The sequence below is a fragment of the Salvelinus fontinalis genome, chromosome 28, assembly GCF_029448725.1.
Source record: "Salvelinus fontinalis isolate EN_2023a chromosome 28, ASM2944872v1, whole genome shotgun sequence".
NCBI lineage: Eukaryota > Metazoa > Chordata > Actinopteri > Salmoniformes > Salmonidae > Salvelinus > Salvelinus fontinalis.
The window spans coordinates 30799581-30823235 of NC_074692.1; the positions used below are offsets into that span (position 1 = coordinate 30799581).

At 43.5% G+C, this 23655-nt stretch overlaps 1 protein-coding gene across 3 annotated transcripts in view; it reads left to right on the top strand.

Annotated features, from left to right (window-relative positions):
- Positions 1–23655, top strand: part of LOC129826573 (tenascin-like) — a 78671-nt gene that overhangs the window by 30227 nt on the left and 24789 nt on the right. For 2 of the 3 annotated variants that reach the window (XM_055887466.1, XM_055887467.1), the window contains exons 6-11: positions 1704–1857; positions 8819–9088; positions 13538–13723; positions 16539–16628; positions 17089–17352; positions 21253–21528. In XM_055887466.1, coding sequence (XP_055743441.1) covers positions 1704–1857; positions 8819–9088; positions 13538–13723; positions 16539–16628; positions 17089–17352; positions 21253–21528 — 1240 coding nt within the window. The remainder of the gene's footprint in view (positions 1–1703; positions 1858–8818; positions 9089–13537; positions 13724–16538; positions 16629–17088; positions 17353–21252; positions 21529–23655) is intronic. The other variant, XM_055887468.1, reaches the window with a different exon arrangement.

Genomic DNA, 23655 nt, shown 5'->3' on the forward strand with positions numbered 1-23655 from the left:
AACACTGAGTTATTAGTAGTAGACCTCTCATCTATAGAAACACTGAGTTACTAGTAGTAGACCTCTCATCTATAGAAACACTGAGTTATTAGTAGTAGACCTCTCATCTATAGAAACACTGAGTTACTAGTAGTAGACCTCTCATCTATAGAAACACTGAGTTACCAGTAGTATACCTCTCATCTATAGAAACACTGAGTTACTAGTAGTAGACCTCTCATCTATAGAAACACTGAGTTACCAGTAGTATACCTCTCATCTATAGAAACACTGAGTTATCAGTAGTAGACCTCTCATCTATAGAAACACTGAGTTACTGTTAGTAGACCTCTCATCTATAGAAACACTGAGTTACTAGTAGTAGACCTCTCATCTATAGAAACACTGAGTTATCAGTAGTAGACCTCTCATCTATAGAAACACTGAGTTACTAGTAGTAGACCTCTCATCTATAGAAACACTGAGTTACTAGTAGTAGACCTCTCATCTATAGAAACACTGAGTTACTAGTAGTAGACTCTTCATCTATAGAAACACTGAGTTATCAGTAGTAGACTCTTCATCTATAGAAACACTGAGTTATCAGCAGTAGACCTCTCATCTATAGAAACACTGAGTTACTAGTAGTAGACCTCTCATCTATAGAAACACTGAGTTATCAGTAGTAGACTCTTCATCTATAGAAACACTGAGTTACTAGTAGTAGACCTCTCATCTATAGAAACACTGAGTTATCAGTAGTAGACCTCTCATCTATAGAAACACTGAGTTACTAGTAGTAGACCTCTCGCCTTCAGACAATCTGAGTGAGGAACAGGCCTCTCCCTCGTCTCCCATGGTGCATTATGTTGTTAATGGATCTGTCTCTACATATTCCACATGTAGGAGGCTGAGATCTTCAGACGCCAAAGGCCTATCATTATCCCCACTTTCCTGTGGTCGAAACCATACACCGCCCCATGAAAGGACAGACAGACCCACTCCTAGCTTCAGTAATTGCCCTTGCTTTGTGTGTTTGTGTTCTAAATGGCACACTTTTCCCAATATGGTGCATTACTTTTGACCAGAAGCCTATGGGTCTATAGTTTCTGGTCAAAAGTAGTGTACTGTATAGGGAATAGGGTGTTGTGCGCCATTTGGGACAAATACTATGCGAACCAGAGTATCCTGTGGAAATAATGTAGCAGAGCCCGTATTCAAGTCTCTAAGTCAGCGGTTAAATGTGACTAAATGTTCTGCGAGGCTTCTGTTGACAGCTCTAATGGCCATGTACTGCAGCAATGAGGCACAGAACCATTATTGTTTCTGAATGCTTTGTTCTTTCTTTTCCAAAGCCTATGAGAAGTATCCCAAGGACATGAAAGCCACAGTTCATTACATTCAGTTCCCCCCCACATCCTTACAGTAGTTTAACAATCACAGACAGAATCCTCTGAGTACGATTTGGCTGCCCTATTCCCACACCAAGACTATGTCCCAAATAGCACCCCATCCACTATAAAGTGCTCTACTTTTGACCAGAGGGGCCCTGGGAAAATAGTGACTAGGGTGCCGTTTTGGGAATCAGCCCAAAGCTAACCTTGACTTTAGGTGGGTAACGGTAGATACACTAGATAGACGGGTACTTTATTGATCCTCAAGGTGAAGTGTGTCATAAAACATGCCATGCCATTTTAATGACTGGTGTTGTTTGGTGTTGTCAGAAAGAGGAGAATGGGGAGATTCTGAACTCCCTTGGCAGCCCTGACACCATGTTCGAGCAGTCTGGGCTGGGACCTGGTCAGGAGTACGAGGTCAAACTGGAGGTGGTGAAGAACAACACCAGCGGACCTGCAGCACGCAAGAGCGTTTTCACAAGTGAGTACACACATACAGCACTTATAGAGTTCTATTCACTTGTTTTGTAGGACAATAATTTGCTCCTCCAGGCCCATATCTTTCAGTTGGAAAATGAACCTGAATGTTGAATCTGCGTAGATGGTAGCTTGTCGCGCAATAAAACAAGTAAATTAAATAACTATTTAAAAATATGATGAACTATTTCTTGCCAACCTCAAGTGTTCTGTAATCCTTTTATTCATGACATATTTGCATTGGATATAATCCGTAAACCCCTTCTACGCCATTCTGACCGCCTGCTGGAGATTTAAAAGACATGATTTCCAGCAATACACACAGACTCAGAAGCAGCTTACAGCTGTCATAGTTACACACAGAAACACATTGTCAACTTGATTCAATAGGTGTCTCTATTGAATATCCGCTCTGCTGCAGCTCTGTGAGTGTGTTCCAAATGGCACCCTATTTCCTTTATAGTGCATCCATTTGGGATGCAGCTGGACAGTCTATCCAAGGCATCCAGAAGTGCCAATATTGAGTGATTAGCTTGTCACTTTTCATGGCAACGTCTTGATTTACCAGAGGCATTAAAAAGCCATCCCTACCCCCTCGGCTGGTTAACATTTATGAGGAAATCATATCTCCATAATGCTGCTGCTATAAGGGCTAATGGCTTTTATGGGATCAATATAACAACAGGTTTTTGTGTTGAAACTATACATCTCTAACCCTCTCACTAGCTAAGCTATTTTTAGGTGGCTCGAGGGGAGGTTCAAATATACTGCACTACCAACACATTAAAGAATAGTCATGGAGAATGGTGTGTTATTGTCATTTAGAAAAAAAAGCTTTCTGGAACATTCCAGCCCTAAACTATCAAAATAAAGAAAGTCGCACACTCCATGTATAATCTCCCAGCAATTTTATGGGTATTTACCAACGTTTCGGCATCACTGTGCCTTCCTCAGGGTAATGTCATGAATACTTGAACCAGGTTATGTAGACAAACAGTGCAGTTAGTGTAACCAATGACTGTGGTGAAGGGTGCGTCCAAATGATTAAGTTCATTTAAATTAATTTGTGAAACTGTTAAAAAATAATATATGGCATATTAAATATATTACGCTATTGTTATCATATAGAAATATAATGGAATATTGTACATCAGATTAGCATCAACATACGTTATTTCATTCAATTTCACATAATCATTTTTTTATTTCATTTAATATTTGTTACATGTTATCTTTTGGTTCAACCTTAATGTACAATGAGCATCATCAAACAGGGGGAACATATTAGGTGTACTCTAACAAGCTGTAGAAATATATATACATTTATAAGACTTGTTCATAAAGGAAACATTTTGTTCATAAGAAGGGCCTGAGATCAAAGTCAATATTCAGAAAACTACAGGACAATGTTTTCAGATAGGATATCCAGTAAGCCTCCCTTTGTAGGCTTTTCCACATGGACAGGTGATGAGACAGATTACTCCCTTGGTCTTGCATGAGATGCACCCCTAACAAGGATCTTTCGACCTGTATGTGGGTGTCTGAAGAAATACTTTTTTATAGTGCTATTGCATTGTGCGCATGAGCCACATTTGTAGTTCCCATTTGGGATAGGTGTCAAGAGTGTCTGAGCAGGCTCAGGGGGCATGTCAGATCTCACCAAACTTTCTCCAATATTGCAACCATGCTTATTGACCACCAGTGGGGGTGCCAGTGCTTTTTCAGGATTGCTTTAATTTTCTCCGAACCCTTCCTGTACTGAGTACAAAAGACGGTTGCGTTGAGTTTTTAGTAATTCCTCTCTTGGTGTTTGAGATATTTTCATCATTGCAGCATCAAGAGTTTTGTCCTTGTATCCTCTCATTTTGAATTTATCTGTCATTTTTTTGCGTTCTATCAAAATCTGACTGGTGGCCACAGATTTGTTTAACCCTGCGTAACTGACTATATGGTAGACCATTCTAGAGGGGAAGGGGATGCATACTATCCACACATAGCAAGGTATTGCGATCTGTGGGCTTTGTGTATAAGTCTGTGTGTAATGCATCATTCTCTTTGATGATCCATAAGTCCAGTTAGTTTATCTTTCTCTCATCAGTCTGTATGGTGAATTTGAGATATTCAGAGCTCTCGTTTAGTAGAGTTTGGAATTCATTTAGTTGATGCTGACTTCCTTCCCAGAGCACAAAGACATCATCTATGCATCTCTTCCATAGGAGGATTTTATAAAGTAAGGGGTGTCTCTGTTTTATAAAGGAATGCTTCTTCAAATTGTCCCACATACAGGTTTGCATAGTTGGGGAGAAAAGGGGAGCCCACGGCTACACCCCGAGTTTGAAGGAAAAAGTCTGACTCAAAGACAAAGTAGTTATTGGATAATACCAGTTCAGTAAGTTGTAAGATGCGATCATTGGATGGAGCAAGGGTAGTCTCTCTGCTGAAGGAAGTGTTGTAGCACCTGCAAGTCTCCAGTGTGTGGGATGTTAGTGTACAAGCTCTCCACATCAAAAGTGGCCAGCAGGGTGCCCTCTGGTATCCTTCCTAAGCCCTCTATCAATGAGATCATGTGACTAGTGTCTTTGACCTAAGATGGGAATTCTCAACCATCGATTTAATGTGGTAATCCACAAATGTGGAAATGTTGGATGTCACAGAGTCGATTGCTGCTACAATGGGTCTACCTGGGGGAGGAGACACTTGTTTGTGTAATTTCGCGACTGTATAGAAAGTTGGTATCTCGGGAAATCTCACACATAAAAATTAAACTTATTTTTTTGTGATTTAGAGTACACCTAATATGTTCCCCCTGTTTGATGATGGTCATTAAACATTAAGGTTGAACCAAAAGATTACATGTAACAAATATGAAATTAAATACAAAATGATTATGTGAAATTGAATGAAATAACGTATGTTGATGCTAATCTGATGTACAATATTCCATTATGTTTCTATATGATAACAATAGAGTAATATATTTAATATGCTATATACTATTTTTTAACAGTTTCACAAATTTATTTTAAATTACTTAATCATTTTGACACACCCCTCAATATTGTCATTGGTTGCACTAACTGCACTGTTTGTCTACATAACCTGGTTCAAGTATTCATGACATTACCCTGAGGAAGGCACAGTGATCCCGAAACGTTGGTAAATACCCGTTATTGCTGGGAGATTATAAATGGAGTATGCGACGTTCTTTATTTTGATAGTTTATTGTTCATCCGCCGTTAGTCAGCACCTCCACACAAACTATTTTTTTCTGGGTGTGCGCCAGCTCATATTTTTGAATCGAACATTCCAGCTCTGACATGGGAGCTGAACAGACTGGGAGCTTTCACGCCTGCCCTTGCAAGAGTTCTCTTTCAACAAATCAGAGTAAAGAGATTTCAATATGCTGAAGCAAATGTTCTTCACAGGTTTCTGTACTAACTTTTATTGCCTCACCTCCATCCCAATTCAAGGTCAGGCTCTCTCTGCTTATTTATGGTTTGAAAAATGCATTCGCTTTGCCAGAGTAAACAGAACTAAGCCACTAGCTACCTGACATTCTCCTCTTATACGCCCCACTTCCTCTTTATCGGAGGGTAGTTTGTACATTATAGCGTTGACTGACACTATTGGACTAGCATGTCCGTGTCTAAAGTTTATGGAGCTGTTGAGCTGTTGAACATTGGAACCTGAGACACGCATACACACACCGCACACACATGCATGCTTGCACACATGCGTGCACACAGATGCTCGCACACGCACGTACACACACACACATACACATACACATAAACACACACAAACATACTTTTACACAACAGCCCTGGGATTATGTTACCTAGATCTCCATGTAGCTCAAGGCCTCTCTATGTCTGCCATTAAAACACACAGACTCACGCCACATCAAATCAAATCAAATCAAATTTTATTGGTCACATACACATGGTTAGCAGATGCTAATGTAAGTGTAGCGAAATGCTTGTGCTACTAGTTCCGACAGTGCAACAATATCTAACAAGTAATCTAACAATTTCACAATTACCTAATACACAAATGTAAAGGGATGGAATAAGAATATGTACAAATAAATATATGGATGAGCGATGGCCAAGCGGCATTGGCAAGATGCAATAGATGGTATAAAATACAGTATATACATATGAGATGAGTAATGTAAGACATGTAAACATTATTAAAGTGTCATCTTTTTAGGTGACTAGTGATGCATTTATTAAAGTGGCTAATGATTTGAGTCTGTATGTAGGCAGCAGCCTCTCTGTGTTAATGATGGCTGTTTAACAGTTTGATGGCCTTGAGATAGAAACTGTTTTTCAGTCTCTCGGTCCGTGCTTTGATGCACCTGTACTGATCTCGCCTTCTGGATGATAGCGGGGTGAACAGGCAGTGGGATGGGTGGTGGTTGTCCTTGATTATCTTTTTTGCCTTCCTTGTGACATCGAGTACTGTAGGTGTCCTGGAGGGGAGGTAGTTTGCTCCTGGTGATGTGTTGTGCTGACCGCACCACCCTCTTGAGAGTCTTGCGGTTGAGAGCGCCGCCGTTGCCAAACCAGGCAGTGATACAGCCCGACAGGATGCTCTGATTTGCGCATCTGTAAACGTTTGTGAGGGTTTTAGGTGACAAGCCAAAATTCTTCAGCCTCTTGTTGATCCTTCTTCACCACACTGTCTGTGTGGGTGGACCATTTCAGTTTGTCCGTGATGTGTATGCCGAGGAACTTAAAACTTTCCACCTTCGCCACTACTGTTCCGTCGATGTGGATGGAGGAGTGCTCTCTCTGCTGTTTCCTGAAGTCCACGATCATCTCCTTTGTTTTGTTGACGTTGAGTGACAGGTTGTTTTCCTGACACCACACTCCAAGTGCCCTCACCTCCTCCCTGTAGGCTGGGGTGCTTCCTCTGCTGTTTCCTGAAGTCCACGATCATCTCCTTTGTTTTGTTGACGTTAAGTTAGATGTTGTTTTCCTGACACCACACTCCAAGTGCCTCCACCTCCTCCCTGTAGGCTGTCTCGTCGTTGTTGGTAATCATGCCCGCTACTGTTTTGTCGTCTGCAAACTTGATGATTGAGTTGGAGGCGTGCATGGCCACGCAGTCATGGGTGAACAGGGAGTACAGGACGGGGCTGAGCATGCACCCTTGTGGGGCCGCAGTGTTGAGGATCAGTGAAGTGGAGATGTTGTTTCCTACCTGGGGGTGGCCTGTCAGAAAGTCCAGGATCCAATTGCACAGGGCGGGGTTGAAACCCAGGGCCTCAAGCTTAATGACGAGCTTGGAGGGTACTATGGTGTTGATTGCTGAGCTGTAGTCAATGAACAACATGCTTACATAGGTATTCCTCTTGTCCAGATGGGATAGGGCAGTGTGCGGTGTGATGGCGATTGCATCGTCTGTGGACCTGTTGGAGTGGTATGCAAACTGAAGTGGGTCTAGGCTGACAGGGAAGGTGGAGGTGATATGATCCTTGACTTGTCTCTCAAAGCACTTCATGATGACAGAGGTGAGTGCTACGACGCGATAGTGATTTAGTTCAGTTATCTTTGCCTTCTTGGGTATAGGAACAATGGTAGCCATCTTGAAGCATGTAGGTACAGCAGACTGGGATAGGGAGCAATTGAATATGTCCGTAAACACACCAGCCAGCTGGTTTGCTCATGCTCTGAGGACACGGCTAAGGACGCCGTCTGGGCCAGCAGCCTTGCGAGGGTTAACACGTTTAAATGTCTTACTCACGTCGGCCACGGAGAAGGAGAGGGGGGCCCACAGTCCTTGGTAGCGGGCCACGTCGGTGGCACTGTATTATACTCAATGCGGGCAATGGTTTTTAGTTTTTCTGGAAGCAAGACGTCGGTGTCCGTGACGTGGCTGGGTTTCTTTTTGTAGTCCGTAACTGCCTGTAAACCTGCCTGCCACATACGTCTCGTGTCTGAGCCATTGAATTGCAACTCTACGTTTGTCCCTATACCAACATTTCACTTGTTTGATTGCCTTGAGGAGGGAATAACTACACTGTTTATATTCGGACATATTCCTAGTCATCTTTCCATCAATGAATGCGATGGCTCGCGCATTCAGCTTTGGGCAAATGCCGCATTCTATCCATAGTTTCTGATTAGGGTAGGTTTTAATAGTCACATAGACATAGTGTAGTGGGATTAGCATTCTGTCGGACTAATTGCATGGAGTGATCCCCTCCCCCATCCTCTCCCACATCCCCTCCCCCATGGTGTGTGTTTGTGTGGGAGGGAGGGAGGCACCACTCCAGCTCATGGGAAGCCATCATCCTCCCAGGAAACAATCACATCCCTCGAAGGACACACACACACACACACACACACACACACACACACACACACACACACACACACACACACACACACACACACACACACACACACACACACACACACACACACACACACACACACACACACACACACACAGCCAGCCAATCTCATTGGGGGTTAAATCTATGTTAAGCTCCAGCACAGATTCCCTGTTTTATATTTCTTCTGCAGAAGATTGACTTTCCTGAAGTTGCTAATTGTGACAAATCAATTCCATCATAATCTAGGGAAAGTGCCTTTCATGCTCTGGGTTTTGATCTGTACTTACATGAATAACGTCATGCATGGATGCATAAAAGAACCCTAGCACTACACAGCTGATTCAAATAATCAACTAATCATCAACGTTTGATCATTTGAATCAGCTGTGTAGTGTTACGACAAAAAACAAAATGGGCACCACCTGGGGTCCCGAGGACTGAGTTTAGGAAACTGCTCTACATGAAAAATATAATGAATGCTAACTAAATGTTCTCAGTCCTGGGATGCGACCCAAACTGCACCCTATTCCCTATATAGTGCAATACATTTGACCAAGTACCATAGAGCTGTATTCATATAGCACCCTGTATTCACACCCCCCACCTCCTCTCTCCCCAGAGATCGATTCTCCTAGAGAGGTGAATTTGCGTGATGTAACGGACACCACAGCGCTGGTGACCTGGTTCCTGCCGGTGGCCATGGTGGATGGAGTGAGAGTGTCCTATGGGCCCAGCGACAACCCCTCAGACAGGAATACAGTGGAGCTGTCCTCTAGCGACACACAGCACCACCTGGGCAGCCTGAACCCTGACACAGAGTATGAGGTGTCTCTCATGGCCAAGAGGGGAGAGATGACCAGCGTGCCTGTGTCTGAGACCTTCCTAACAGGTAAGACAAGAGTTGTATCCCATTTGGCACCCTATTCCACTTATAGTGCACCAGGGCCCATTAGGGACAAGCAAACTATACAACACTAGGGTTGCAAAAGTTTTCCAGAAGTCTTATAATCAATCAATCAATCAATCAATTAAGTTTATTTTATATAGCCCTTCGTACATCAGCTAATATCTCAAAGTGCTGTACAGAAACCCAGCCTAAAACCCCAAACAGCAAGCAATGCAGGTGTAGAAGCACGTTGGCTAGGAAAAACTCCATAGAAAGGCCAAAACCTAGGAAGAAACCTAGAGAGGAACCAGGCTATGAGGTGTGGCCAGTCCTCTTCTGGCTGTGCCAGGTGGAGATTATAACAGAACATGGCCAAGATGTTCAAAATGTTCATAAATGACAAGCATGGTCAAATAATAATCAGGAATAAATGTCAGTTGGCTTTTCATAGCCGATCATTAAGAGTTGAAAACAGCAGGTCTGGGACAGGTAGAGGTTCCATAACTGCAGGCAGAACAGTTGAAACTGGGACAGCAGCAAGGCCAGGTGGACTGGGGACAGCAAGGAGTCATCATGCCCAGTAGTCCTGACGTATGGTCCTAGGGCTCAGGTCCTCCGAGAGAGAGAAAGAAAGAGAGAAGGAGAGAATTAGAGAGAGCATACTTAAATTCCCACAGGACACTGGATAAGACAGGAGAAGTACTCCAGAAATAACCAACTGGCCCTAGCCCCCGACACAAACTACTGCAGCATAAATACTGGAGGCTGAGACAGGAGGGGTCAGGAGACACTGTGGCCCCATCCGATGATACCCCCGGACAGGGCCAAACAGGAAGGATATAACCCCACCCACTTTGCCAAAGCACAGCCCCCGCACCACTAGAGGGTTATCTTCAGCCACCAACTTACAATCCTGAGACAAGGCCGAGTATAGCCCACAAAGATCTCCACCACAGCACAAACCAAGGGGGGGCGCCAACCCAGACAGGAAGATCACGTCAGTAACTCAACCCACTCAAGTGACACACCCCTCCTAGGGACGGCATGAAAGAGCACCAGTAAGCCAGTGACTCAGCCCCTGTAATAGGGTTAGAGGTAGAGAATCCCAGTGGAGGGGAACCGGCCAGGCAGAGACAGCAAGGGCGGTTCGTTGCTCCAGAGCCTTTCCGTTCACCTTCACACTCCTGGGCCAGACTACACTCAACCATATGACCTACTGAAGAGATAAGTCTTCAGTAAAGACTTAAAGGTTGAGATCGAGTCTGCGTCTCTCACATGGGTAGGCAGACCATTCCATAAAAATGTAGATCTATAGGAGAAAGCCCTGCCTCCAGCTGTTTGCTTAGAAATTCTAGGGACGATTAGGAGGCCTGCGTCTTGTTACCGTAGCGTACGTGTAGGTATGTATGGCAGGACCAACTCGGAAAGATAGGTAGGAGCAAGCCCATGTAACGCTTTATAGGTTAACAGTAAAACCTTGAAATCAGCCCTTGCCTTAACAGGAAGCCAGTGTTGGGAAGCTAGCACTGGAGTAATATGATCAAATTTCTTGGTTCTAGTCAGGATTCTAGCAGCCGTATTTAGCACTAACTGAAGTTTATTTAGTGCTTTATCCGGGTAGCCGGAAAGTAGAGCATTGCAGTAGTCTAGCCTAGAAGTAACAAATGCATGGATTAATTTTTCTGCATCATTTTTGGACAGAAAATTTCAGATTTTTGCAATGTTACGTAGATGGAAAAAAGCTGTCCTTGAAACAGTCTTGATATGTTCGTCAAAAGAGAGATCAGGGTCAAGAGTAACGCCGAGGTCCTTCACAGTTTTATTTGAGACGACTTTACAACCATCAAGATTAATTGTCAGATTTAACAGAAGATCTCTTTGTTTCTTGGGATCTAGAACAAGCATCTCTGTTTTGTCCGAGTTTAAAAGTAGAAAGTTTTCAGCCATCCACTTCCTTATGTCTGAAACACAAGCTTCTAGCGAGGGCAATTTTGGGGCTTCGCCATGTTTCATTGAAATGTACAGCTGTGTGTCATCCGCATAGCAGTCATAGTAAACATTATGTTTTCGAATAACATCCCCAAGAGGTCAAATATATAGTGAAAACAATAGTGGTCCTAAAACGGAACCTTGAGGAACACCGAAATGTACAGTTGATTTGTCAGAGGACAAACCATTCACAGAGACAAACTGATATCTTTCCGACAGATAAGATCTAAACCAGGCCAGAACTTGTCCGTGTAGACCAATTTGGGTTTCCAGTCTCTCCAAAAGAATGTGGTGATCGATGGTGTCAAAGGCAGCACTAAGGTCTAGTAGCACGAGGACCGATGCAGAGCCTAGGTCTGACGCCATTAAAAGGTCATTTACCACCTTCACAAGTGCAGTCTCAGTGCTATGATGGGGTCTAAAACCAGACTGAAGCATTTCGTATACATTGTTTGTCTTCAGGAAGGCAGTGAGTTGCTGCGCAACAGCTTTTCAAAATGTTTTGAGAGGAATGGAAGATTCGATATAGGCCGATAGTTTTTTATATTTTCCGGGTCAAGGTTTGGCTTTTTCAAGAGAGGCTTTATTACTGCCACTTTTAGTGTGTTTGGTACACATCCGGTGGATAGAGAGCCGTTTATTATGTTCAACATAGGAGGGCCAAGCACAGGAAGCAGCTCTTTCAGTAGTTTAGTAGGAATAGGATCCAGTATGCAGCTTGAAGGTTTAGAGGCCATGATTATTTTCATCATTGTGTCAAGAGATATAGTACTAAAACACTTAAGTGTCTCTCCCGATCCCAGGCCCTGGCAGAGCTGTGCAGATCCAGGACAGCTAAGCCCTGGAGAAATACGCAGATTTAAAGAGGAGTCCGTAATTTGCTTTCTAATGATCATGATCTTTTCCTCAAAGAAGTTCATGAATTTATTACTGCTGAAGTGAAAGCCATCCTCTCTTGGGGAATGCTGCTTTGTAGTTAGCTTTGCAACAGTATCAAAAATAAATTTTGGATTGTTCTTATTTTCCTCAATTAAGTTGGAAAAGTAGGATGATCGAGCAGCAGTGAGGGCTCTTCGATACTGCACGGTACTGTCTTTCCAAGCTAGTCGGAAGACTTCCAGTTTGGTGTGGCGCCATTTCCGTTCCAATTTTCTGGAAGCTTGCTTCAGAGCTCGGGTATTTTCTGTATACCAGGGAGCTAGTTTCTTATGACAAATGTTTTCATTTTTAGGGGTGCAACTGCATCTTGGGTATTGCGCAAGGTTAAATTGAGTTCCTCAGTTAGGTGGTTAACTGATTTTTGTTCTCTGACGTCCTTGGATAGGCAGAAGGAGTCTGGAATCAGGAGGGAATAAACAGGATATCCATGAATGCTCCAACTGGGATTTCTGGAAAAACCTAGAATGAGGTGGGAATAAGCAGGAAATCTGGAAAAACCTAGAATGGGGTGGGAATAAGCAGGAAATCTGGAAAAACCTAGAATGGGGTGGGAATAATCAGGAAATCTGGAAAAACCTAGAATGGGGTGGGAATAAGCAGGAAATCTGGAAAAACATAGAATGGGGTGGGAATAAGCAGGAAATCTGGAAAAACCTAGAATGGGGTGGGAATAAGCAGGAAATCTGGAAAAACCTAGAATGGGGTGGGAATAAGCAGGAAATCTGGAAAAACCTAGAATGGGGTGGGAATAAGCAGGAAATCTGGAAAAACCTAGAATCGGGTGGGAATAAGCAGGACATCTGGAAAAACCTAGAATGGGGTGGGAATAAGCAGGACATCTGGAAAAACCTAGAATGGGGTGGGAATAAGCAGGAAATCTGGAAAAACCTAGAATCGGGTGGGAATAAGCAGGAAATCTGGAAAAACCTAGAATGGGGTGGGAATAAGCAGGAAATCTGGAAAAACCTAGAATGGGGTGGGAATAAGCAGGAAATCTGGAAAAACCTAGAATCGGGTGGGAATAAGCAGGAAATCTGGAAAAACCTAGAATGGGGTGGGAATAAGCAGGAAATCTGGAAATCCTTCAACTGGGATTTCTGGAAAACACGGGAATTTGGGGAAAGTGGTTGGAAGTGTGCAACCCTTTAAACAGCACAATATCAAAATGATGGATATGTAATAATTTGTTTTCTGGGTCTTTGATTAGAATAAAGGTAATGTTGATTAGTGAAATGTTTATATGTTCATGTCTGACCCTTTAGCTGTTATACATGTAGATTAGATTAAAATAAACATCCAATAAGCTTAAAAAAGAGATAAAAAAACTGTCCAGTACCTTTGATCTGCTAGGCCAGGGGTGTCAAAGTAATTTTGCCTAGGGGGCTACATCCTAGGCAAATATACTAACAGGCGATAAAAAGTGGTGGTCTGTTCTCAACTGGGGTCTGGACCACACATCGTATTGTATTTGCAAGGGGATCATGACATTCCCCCCTGCCTGATCTATGACTGGATGTGTTCCAGACCTGGATGCCCCGCGGGACCTGCAGACGGTAGAGCTGACTGACGACAGCATTACTCTGGAGTGGAAGAACAGCCAGGCTCAAGTAGACAACTACCGCATCAAATATGGCCCCCTCTCTGGAGGAGACCATGGAGAGCTGCTGTTCCCTACCGGACCCCTGGACACTACCCAGGCCAAGATCAGTGGTAAGTGATCTCATTTTACTACATGTCTGTAAAACCCTGATGAACTGTAAGGGCTGAAACGCGTTAGTTATATCAATAACTATGTGTTTTTATCAACTCCTACTGCCCTCCAAGAGTTCCTCTTCCAAGAATGTCCTATTCCCTTCCATTTGCTCCTCAGTTCATGCACCTTGGTAGTAGAGCAAGGTAGGGGCACTGTTCCTTCTCCTTTGTTCAAGATCACTGGTAAGACAGAACCCCTCCACTAGTCTAGTTATAACAGGATGCTTTTGGTGGTGGTGTTGTGTAATATCTGGGCTTTTTCAGTTTTTAGATACTTTTGTTGTTACCTCTTAAAATAAATCAATGTGAGAACAGCTATAAAACAACCATCCTGTCCTTGTGTAAATTAATATACACTACATGACCAAAAGTATGGGGACACCTGCTCGTAGAACATCTCATTCCAAAATCATGGGCATTCATATGGAGTTGGTCCCCCTTTGCTGTTATAACAGCCTCCACTCTTCTGGGAAGGCTTTCCACTAGATGTTGGAAAATTGTTGCGGGTACTTGCTTCCATTCAGCCACAAGAGCATTAGTGAGGTCAGGACTGATGTTGCGCAATTAGGCCTGGCTCGCAGTCGGCGTTCCAATTCATCCCAAAGGTGTTCGATGGGATTGAGGTCTGGGCTCTGTGCAGGCCAGTCAAGTTTTCCATACTGATCTTGACAAAACATTTCTGTATGCACCTCGCTTTGTGCACGGGGCCATTGTCATGCTGAAACAGGAAAGGGCCTTCCCAAAAATGTTGCCACAATGTTGGAAGCACAGACTCGTCGTGGTATGCTGTAGCCTTACGATTTCCCTTCACTGGATCTAAGGGGCCTAGCCCAAACCATGAAAAAGCCCCAGACCATTATTCCTCCTCCACCAAACTTTACAGTTGGCACTATGCATTGTGGCAGGTAGCGTTCTCCTGGCATCCGCCAAACCCAGATTCGTCCATCGGACTGCCAGATGGTGAAGAGTGGTTCATTACTCCAGAGAACACGTTTCCACCACTCCAGCCAACGCCTGGCATTGCACATGGTCATCTTAGGCTTGTGTGCGGCTGCTCGGCCATGGAAACCCGTTTCATGAAGCTTCCGACGAACAGTTCTTGTGCTGACGTTGCTTCCACAGGCAGTTTGGAACTCAGTAGTGAGTATTGCAACTGAGGACAGGCGTTTTTTTACGCACTACGCACTTCAGCACTCGCCAGTCACGTTCTGTGAGCTTGTGTGGCCTCCCACTTTGCGGCTTAGCCATTGTTGCTTCTAGACGTTTCCAATTCACAAAAACAGCACTTACGTTGACCGGGGCAGCTCTAGCAGGGCAGAAATTTGACGAACTAACTTGTTGGAAAGGTGGCATCCTTTGACAGTGCCACGTTGAAAGTCACTGAGCTCTTCAGTAAGGCCATTCTACTGCCAATATTTGTCTATGGAGATTGCATTGCTGTGTGCTCGATGTTATACACCTGTCAGCAATGGGCGTGGCTGAAATAGCTGAATCTACTCATTTGAAGGGGTGTCCACATATTGCTGTATATATAGTGTATATTGTTTTTCAATGTAAACGGCAGCCTCGCTCTGCCAACTGTTCTGCTGCCAAGCGTTTGCGGCCCTCCTTCTAAATTGTCATTATTAAATTCAAAACACTTATTTACAAATGGGCTGCTTTGTTTTTCTGTCGGGAAACGTTTGTCCGGCCACAAAAGACCCCCACTTTATTAGAAAACAGCTCAAGGGAGATTGCATTCAGGCCTTAAATGGAATAACACTACTACTTCAATGTGAGATTCATCCTGGTTTAACAAGAAATGCAGGGAGGGCCTATTTTTATCCTCCTGCACCGGTTCCCATTATACTCCATGTTTTGAGTCAGGCGGGCGGACAGACTCTTTCTGTAAACCATGTGCCACTGCATCAATGGATTAGGCTCCCTGGCTGAGACAAAAAGAAAAAAAGTTCCAAACGGGTAATAGTGTCTTTGTCTGGGGCTCGTTCTTTGTCCTTGGGAGACCCATCCCCTGTAAATAAGGCATTGCCTGTGTCCCAAAATGCCATCCTATTCCCTATATAGTGCACTACTTTTGATCAGGGACCATCTGACTATGGGCCCTGGTCAGAAGTAGTGCACTATATATGGAATAAGGTGCCATTTGGGATGCATCCAATGCTTCTATTCAGCTGACTGGCCTCCCCCGGTCCCCCTCCCCCCGGTCTCCCCCGGTCCCCCTCCGCTCCTCACAAACCTCAGCACTTTTTTCACACAGTTATTATCTGTAATTGCCTTCACGCTTGTGATTTTATTGATAATGAGTTTCCTCTGCGTTAGGTGTAATTTCATGCTTCTTGTGCCTGGTTGCCTAGTGACCTCTGTGGGAGTTAATAAAGGAAATGAAGGCCGTTGGACTGAGGGCTCTTAATTGCAACGCGCAGGGCGGCCACATAGCCGGACTAAAAGGATCTCAAAGCCTCTTATATCATAGCAAATGTTGTTTCTGCCCCATATAGCACCTCTTCTAGATCAATCAGAGCAGATAGAGGTTCCAAAATGAAGAGGCTGAAAATAAACCCAATCATGCTGCAATCTATTAGGCAATTAAGGCCTTGAAGAGCTTCGGTCTTTTTCACCTGCAAACAGCTGGGTGTTTTAATATAAAACTTTAAACATATTGTTTCATTGATACATTTTCTGATATTAAAAATACAAATACCATGTTTTTGTTCTCATGCTCTGTTTGCATACATCCGGTACGATAAGTGTTCTTCGTCTGTGTGTTGTGTAGGCCTGAGAGCTGGGACAGAGTATGGGATGGGAGTGACAGCCGTGAAGAGTGAGCGTGAGAGCCTTCCTACCACCACCAATGCTGTTACAGGTGAGAGCTATGACCTTTTTCTGTATTATAAATAAATACATTGTTTTTGTTTACGATCATGGATTGTAGTAATAATGTACTAAAAATAACCCACATTCGACTATTTGCCTTGCACTATTTGAAATATACTCTCCTTCTATATTCTATACTCTCCTATATTCTCCTTCTATATTCTATATTCTCCTTGTATATTCTATATTTTCCTTCTATATTCTCCTTGTATATTCTATATTCTCCTTCTATATTCTGTATTTCCTTCTATATTCTCCTTCTTTATTCTATGTTCTTCTTCTACATTCTATACTCTCCTTCTTTGTTCTATATTCCTTCTTCTATATTCTATATTTTCCTTCAATATTCTATATTCTCCTACTATATTCTATACTCTTCTATATTCTATATTCTCCTTCTATATTCTCCTTCTATATTATATATTCTCCTTCAATGTTCTTCTCTTCAGCGTTGGATGCTCCTAAGAACCTGGAGGTGGAGTCTTCCTCTGAGACTGAGATGGTTCTGGTGTGGCAGAAGCCGGTGGCTAAGATTGACAAGTACAAGCTGGAGTACGTGTCAGCCGATGGGCGAAGGGCTGAGGTGACACCCTTCTCTAGAGACGTCAAGTACACCATGAGGAACTTGACGCCCGGCATGTTGTACACCATCACCCTGACTGCTGAGAGGGGACGCAGGCAGAGTGGCCCCACCACCATCTCCGCAACAACAGGTCAGTGTGGACAGGTCACCGCTCTCTCCTCTTAGCCAATTCATAGAATTATAATGAATAGAGCAGGCATCCCCATTCAGGTCAGTTATGCTATAATGGGAGGACTTTCGGACATATTGAGTGTCCCCTCAATCTATTTATATGATCCCATGCTGTAGTAGCCACATGTCAGTGTCGACAGTAACCCTCTACCTTTGCAACCTGGTCACATACATAGAAAAATAATCTAGATTATATTTCCATGGTCCCATATTACATGTATTCTAGCCACAGGTCAGTGTGGACAGTACTCTAGCCTGGGTGCCAGTCTGTCTCTGTTCTCTTGCCAAATCCTTATGGAATTGTCACGCCCAAATTTTTATTTTATTTACAATAACTGTGTTGACAATGACTGTGTTGACAAAGTAACCCCCCCCCCAAAATATATATATTATTATTATAATTTTTTGATAAAAACTTTGGGGGGCCAAAAGAAGTCACTCACGGGCCAGTTTTGGCTGCTGTATGGTAGGGGTCTGTAAGAAAGCTATTTTTTGTGTCTGGACTGTGTTTCGTGAAGTTTTCTACTGGAAAGTTTTGTACAGCCTTTTCCTCATTAACAAACGACTCAATTTTGCTCTCCAGTTATGTAACGGGATACCCATTCATCTGTATGGCTATGGGCAAAATTGAGATGGTGAGAGGGAAACGCCGGTATGGATAAGAATGACTGTCTTTTGTTTGGGTCTTTGTTAAATGCTGTGTGTGGTGTGTGAATGGTGTGTGAATGGTGTGTGAATGTGTGTGTGTGTGTGTGTGTGTGTGTGTGTGTGTGTGTGTGTGTGTGTGTGTGTGTGCTCCATACAAAGCTCATTCACGTGATAATTGGTGGAGTGAGCCCACTCCCCTGTGTTTTTGTATGAATTTACTATGATGAATTGTGGGTCTGTCAGATAAAACGATACATAGTCTGTTAAAACATTGGCTCCGAGATCACCACTCCTCTAATCAGCATGCTGCGGTCGTTCCTCCAACACTTTTTCGTCTCCATTCCAGACAGATGATGCAAACGCTGCACGTTGACAGGGATATAATGGGATGGGGGGGGGGGGGGGGGGTTCCCACCCTTTTGCCCCCCAGGTCTGGACTTTACTTGTGTTTGACAATCATCTGGTGTTGAAAGGATTACAAGAATTAGAGTTCAAGTGTTTGGAGACCCACTGGAGTGAGCCAGTAACAACATTATACCTCTGCAGAACAAAAAACGTCAAAATCTTAAGGCTATTTCAAATGCTGAGCAAGAAACCAAAATGTATTTGATATAATAAACCTCCCACATCCTTCCAGCATTCAGACATGTATTGTTGATGTAGGAAGATCAGGAGACAGTAAAGCTGCAGTATTATAACTTAGGCTAATCAGCAAATTCAGAGACTCATGGAGCTGTGGGGAGCCTTTGTGTAAACGGAAGGCTCAGGCACAGTGAGAGAGAACAGTTTGAATGATAATACCTTGAGCTATAGTCAAAGGAGTCAATAATCACATTTGAATAATAGATTAAACCCATCAGATGATTTTGTCCGTGGCTTTAGTGTACTGCGCACACCACACAGAATATGAAGTATAACCCTAGAGTGTAAACAAAACCTTTTGAAGTATCTGCTGTACAGAACAATATTCTTTAGCAGTTTGGTGATGGTTTTATACACCTACGTAAACTGAAACCAAAGTTCTCTATAAATAAGACTAGAAATATTGAGCTTTTTTTATGTGAAGTTTTCATGTTCAACAATATTTTGCACGAATGTTGCATGACCAATTGCTCCTCCAATTTGAGAAATGGAGCACAAAGTGCATGTCCTGCATGTTTTTGAGATGGTCTCATCTTGACGATAAGTCATTTCATTCATCCCATCACATCTCCATCTGCATGTTCTGAAGGCCAGACCTGAGACTCTTGCCTGACAAAAGGAGAAGAGACAATCTGTCCCCAATGGCACCCTTTTCCCTTCAGATGTAGGATCTTCATTTTAAGCAGTTTGCTACAGCAGGGAAATAATCCTGCAGCAACAGGAAATGTGAATTATTATGTGGATTATAATTAATTACGTTTTGTAAGAGTTGATGCGTTTTGAGTAAGGGAAAATCAAGTCTGAAGCCTTTTTAAACATCAAATACACTACAAGTTTTATAAGTTCTCCTGCAACATGGTGACCAAATGAAGATCCAAAATCTGTATATAGTGCAATATAAAGGGAACAGGGTGCCATTTGGAATGCAGGAAATATGTTAGGTACTGATTGACATGACGTATCTTGATCGTTTAGTTTGAGTCTGTAAAATTAACATTTATAGACTAGTACATAAAGAGAGAATGAACACAACAAGAGCCTGACTCAATCCCATCCCTCCTGATGGTCTCAATCTAACTACTCCAACAATGCTGTTCAGTCTCTTCTCCCATGTGAGCTTTCACAAGCAATTAATGGCCAGGCCGGTCGCCGCCTGCCTTCCATCAAATGTCATTCATTCCATTCTCATTGTCTTTCATTCCATTTAGTCTACATTTTCCTGCCCACTCCAACATAGGTGGTTTGAAAATAGGATAATGGTAGCCTTGATGTTTCCCTGCATCTCACTCTGCTGACACCTCCAGCTCACAATGGTCTCCAATTATAGGTTGTTCTGCTTTCTCTGCTGTACTGCTATACTGCTGCTACTGCATGGCTTCTCCATGTGTTTGAAGTGTACTGTGTACTTCTGCTCAAGCGGACTACAGTGGACCTTCAAAAATGAATGGCTTGTTCAGAGCCATTAATACACAAGCAAGACAGGCCGTTTCAAGCAGAGAGCCTTGCTGGAGTCAGGTGCATGCAGAACAGATTGTCTGTCTACCTCATGGAGGCTGTGTGTGTGTGTGTGCGTGCGTGTGTGTGTGCGTCTGTCTGTCTGTCTGTCTGTCTGTCTGTCTGTCTGTCTGTCTGTCTGTCTGTCTAACTGTCTGTTCCCACAATAAATGGAGTCTTCGTATATAGGCTGCTAAAGAGTGTGTTTGTCACCAAGGTCTTTTGTAGTGGTAATGTTATAATATTTCACTCCACGTTCATTTACACACACTAAAGGGACTTCTTTCAGAATCTTATAGATGTTGGAACTTAATCATTTGATCATCCTGTTGTTGCAGGAAATTGTAGTATATTCAAGGTTTAAACAGGCTTCTAAAGTTTTTAATTTACAATTTAAAATGTCAGACTTGATTTGCCCGAGCTAAAAATATATTTAAAAAATGTCCATTCATTTAAATCCACACATTACCTGTTGCTGCTCGATTATTTTTGTGCTGTGAGAAACTGGTCAAATTAAGATCCTACATCTGTATGTGGAAATAAATGATTGAACTTGAAATGAGATTGGGTTATCAGGTTCAACTATCTTTTCCAGCAAAGATCATGTTGTCTTTTTTGGTTTTATGGAGTCTTGAATTGAATACAACTTTCTTGGGGTCTACAAAAATCTCTAATCTCTTCTTTGAGGTCAATACTTGTTTATTGTGTGCCTTGTCATTTGAGTGAAATGTTGTCAGTGAAATATCTGAGTGAAATATCTGTAGGCTATGTCTTCAATAACCAGCCTTTTTCACAATCCAAGCCCTGGGCTTTCTTATGTGTACTGTATTTTCCTTGTCCCAATTCTCCACTCTTCTCCAAAGGTGTGGATTGTACACTCCCCGTCGTGGATTTTATAAGCATAGGATTGGTGTAAGCATTGGCTAGAGGGAGTTTTCACCATTTTGAATTGGTGGAAGTGCACACTTCATGAAAAAGGGTGGAGAATCGGGTCACAGCCTATCTATGTTTGACAATGAGTGGTTATCCTAACGTTGTCTTGATGTTGTTTGTTGTCATGTTTATCGTCATCCAGAGGAGGAGAAGCCTGTGCTGGGCAAACTGACAGTGTCAGACGTGTCGTGGGACAGCTTCCTGGTGTCCTGGGTCACTGAGGAGGGAGACTTTGATGGCTTTGTGGTTGAGGTGACAGACGCAGAGGCAGGGGTAGATTGGCAGAACCACACCCTCCAAGATGCGGCCCAGAGCCTGGGCATCGTAGGCCTCTCTCCCGCCACCTGGTACAATGTCAGCCTGTATGGGCTGTTCAAGGGGGCCCTGTTAGGGCCTGTCTATGCAGACACCATCACAGGTATCACCACTCACTTAGTAAATTCTCTGTCTGTCTGACTAAATATTTGAATTAACATCACAATCTTTCTCTCCCTCGTCTTGGAAGAGGCTTGATTCAATCCATGGTATCATCTGGTCTCTTTATACTGTAGTGTACACCCTACTATCTGTTTATACACCAATAGAACTTTACTTATCTCTTTTCACACCAACAGCACTTTACCTCTGATCTCTTCTTACAATAAGTTAACTGTCTAATGGTGATGAGTTACCAGTCCAGCCACTGCAGAAGTTCTTTGCTCATTAGTCATTTCCACCATACAAAACCCCCAGCCTGTTTTAAAACCTTTTGCCATTCAAATGCCTCTACCATCATCACCTAGCAACACCACATCACCCATTATGTGGGTTTCCCTCACTTTGATGCAGTGACTGTAAAATATATTTTAGAAACCAACCGTCCACAGTATAGAACCACCCCACCCAGACAAAACCCATTCAGTTGACATGAGGCCTGACCTGGCCTGCAGTGGATCCACCCAGACAAAACCCATTCAGTTGACATTGCTGTGATCTGTCCCCTGGGTAGTGACTGACTGACTGACTGACTGACTGACTGACTGACTGACTGACTGACTGACTGACTGACTGACTGACTGACTGACTGACTGACTGACAGTATAAACCCAACAGGTGCATTGATTCGTTCTCTCATCCAACCAATAGTAGTCATTATCAACAATTCACATTCTGTGAATTACAACGTTGAACGGAGCCTGAACAAGACTACTCACGTCAAGACTACTTACTTTGTTTGCAGTTAAAATCATTGAGGACTTTGTCATGTGCTATGAGAATGTAAAAAAGGATTAAGCAGTAACAAGTAATAATAAGTATCGACATGCAGTGTTGTCAATGTTTCGGTAAAACATTTTCATTTCGGATTCGAGGTGGATGTCAGTTAAGATTTAGGTGACCTAGCCAAGCCATCTGTTTTTGACAGCATAGAGTACCTAGACGAACCTGGCCTCTGCATACTTCTGCTGCCATGGAGAATAATAGCTGTCATTCAGACCAGCCTGCCCCCTGGTACCTCCCGTTCTCCCCTAAACACACATATAGAGGCCAGGCTGCATACACATCGCACACATAGCTTTGTCCTTTTGAGGTCTTCCGTCACCTGCTGAAAATCTGCCTCAAATTACTTCTCCCTCATCTACTAATTTGGTAACTTTCCCAGTGAATAAAAGGGATTTATTTGAAACAATCTCTTCAAAGCTCATTTAAAAAAATTCTTCACGTTTTTCATGTTATCCTCATGGTATAAACAATATATGTATTGTATCATTATATCACTCAACGCACGCTATAGTTCAGCTGTTCCCACATAATGACGATTCGGCAAATGGATGGAGAGAGTTAATGCTTTCTTTAAGTCCCTGAGAAGATTTTTTTCTATTCTGTGAGGGCTTTGTTCACCTCTCTCCCTAGACTCAGAACATTCTGCTCCGCTACCACACCCGCTCTTCTCCTCTCCCAGACCATTCTGCTCCGCTACCACACCAGCTCTTCTCCTCTCCCAGACCATTCTGCTCCGCTACCAGACCCGCTCTTCTCCTCTCCCAGACCATTCTGCTCCGCTACCACACCAGCTCTTCTCCTCTCCCAGACCATTCTGCTCCGCTACCAGACCCGCTCTTCTCCTCTCCCAGACCATTCTGCTCCGCTACCAGACCCGCTCTTCTCCTCTCCCAGACCATTCTGCTCCGCTACCAGACCCGCTCTTCTCCTCTCCCAGACCATTCTGCTCCGCTACCAGACCCGCTCTTCTCCTCTCCCAGACCATTCTGCTCCGCTACCAGACCCGCTCTTCTCCTCTCCCAGACCATTCTGCTCCGCTACCAGACCCGCTCTTCTCCTCTCCCAGACCATTCTGCTCCGCTACCACACCCGCTCTTCTCCTCTCCCAGACCATTCTGCTCCGCTACCACACCCGCTCTTCTCCTCTCCCAGACCATTCTGCTCCGCTACCACACCCGCTCTTCTCCTCTCCCAGACCATTCTGCTCCGCTACCACACCCGCTCTTTTCCTCTCCCAGACCATTCTGCTCCGCTACCACACCTGCTATGCTCTTCTCCCAGACTG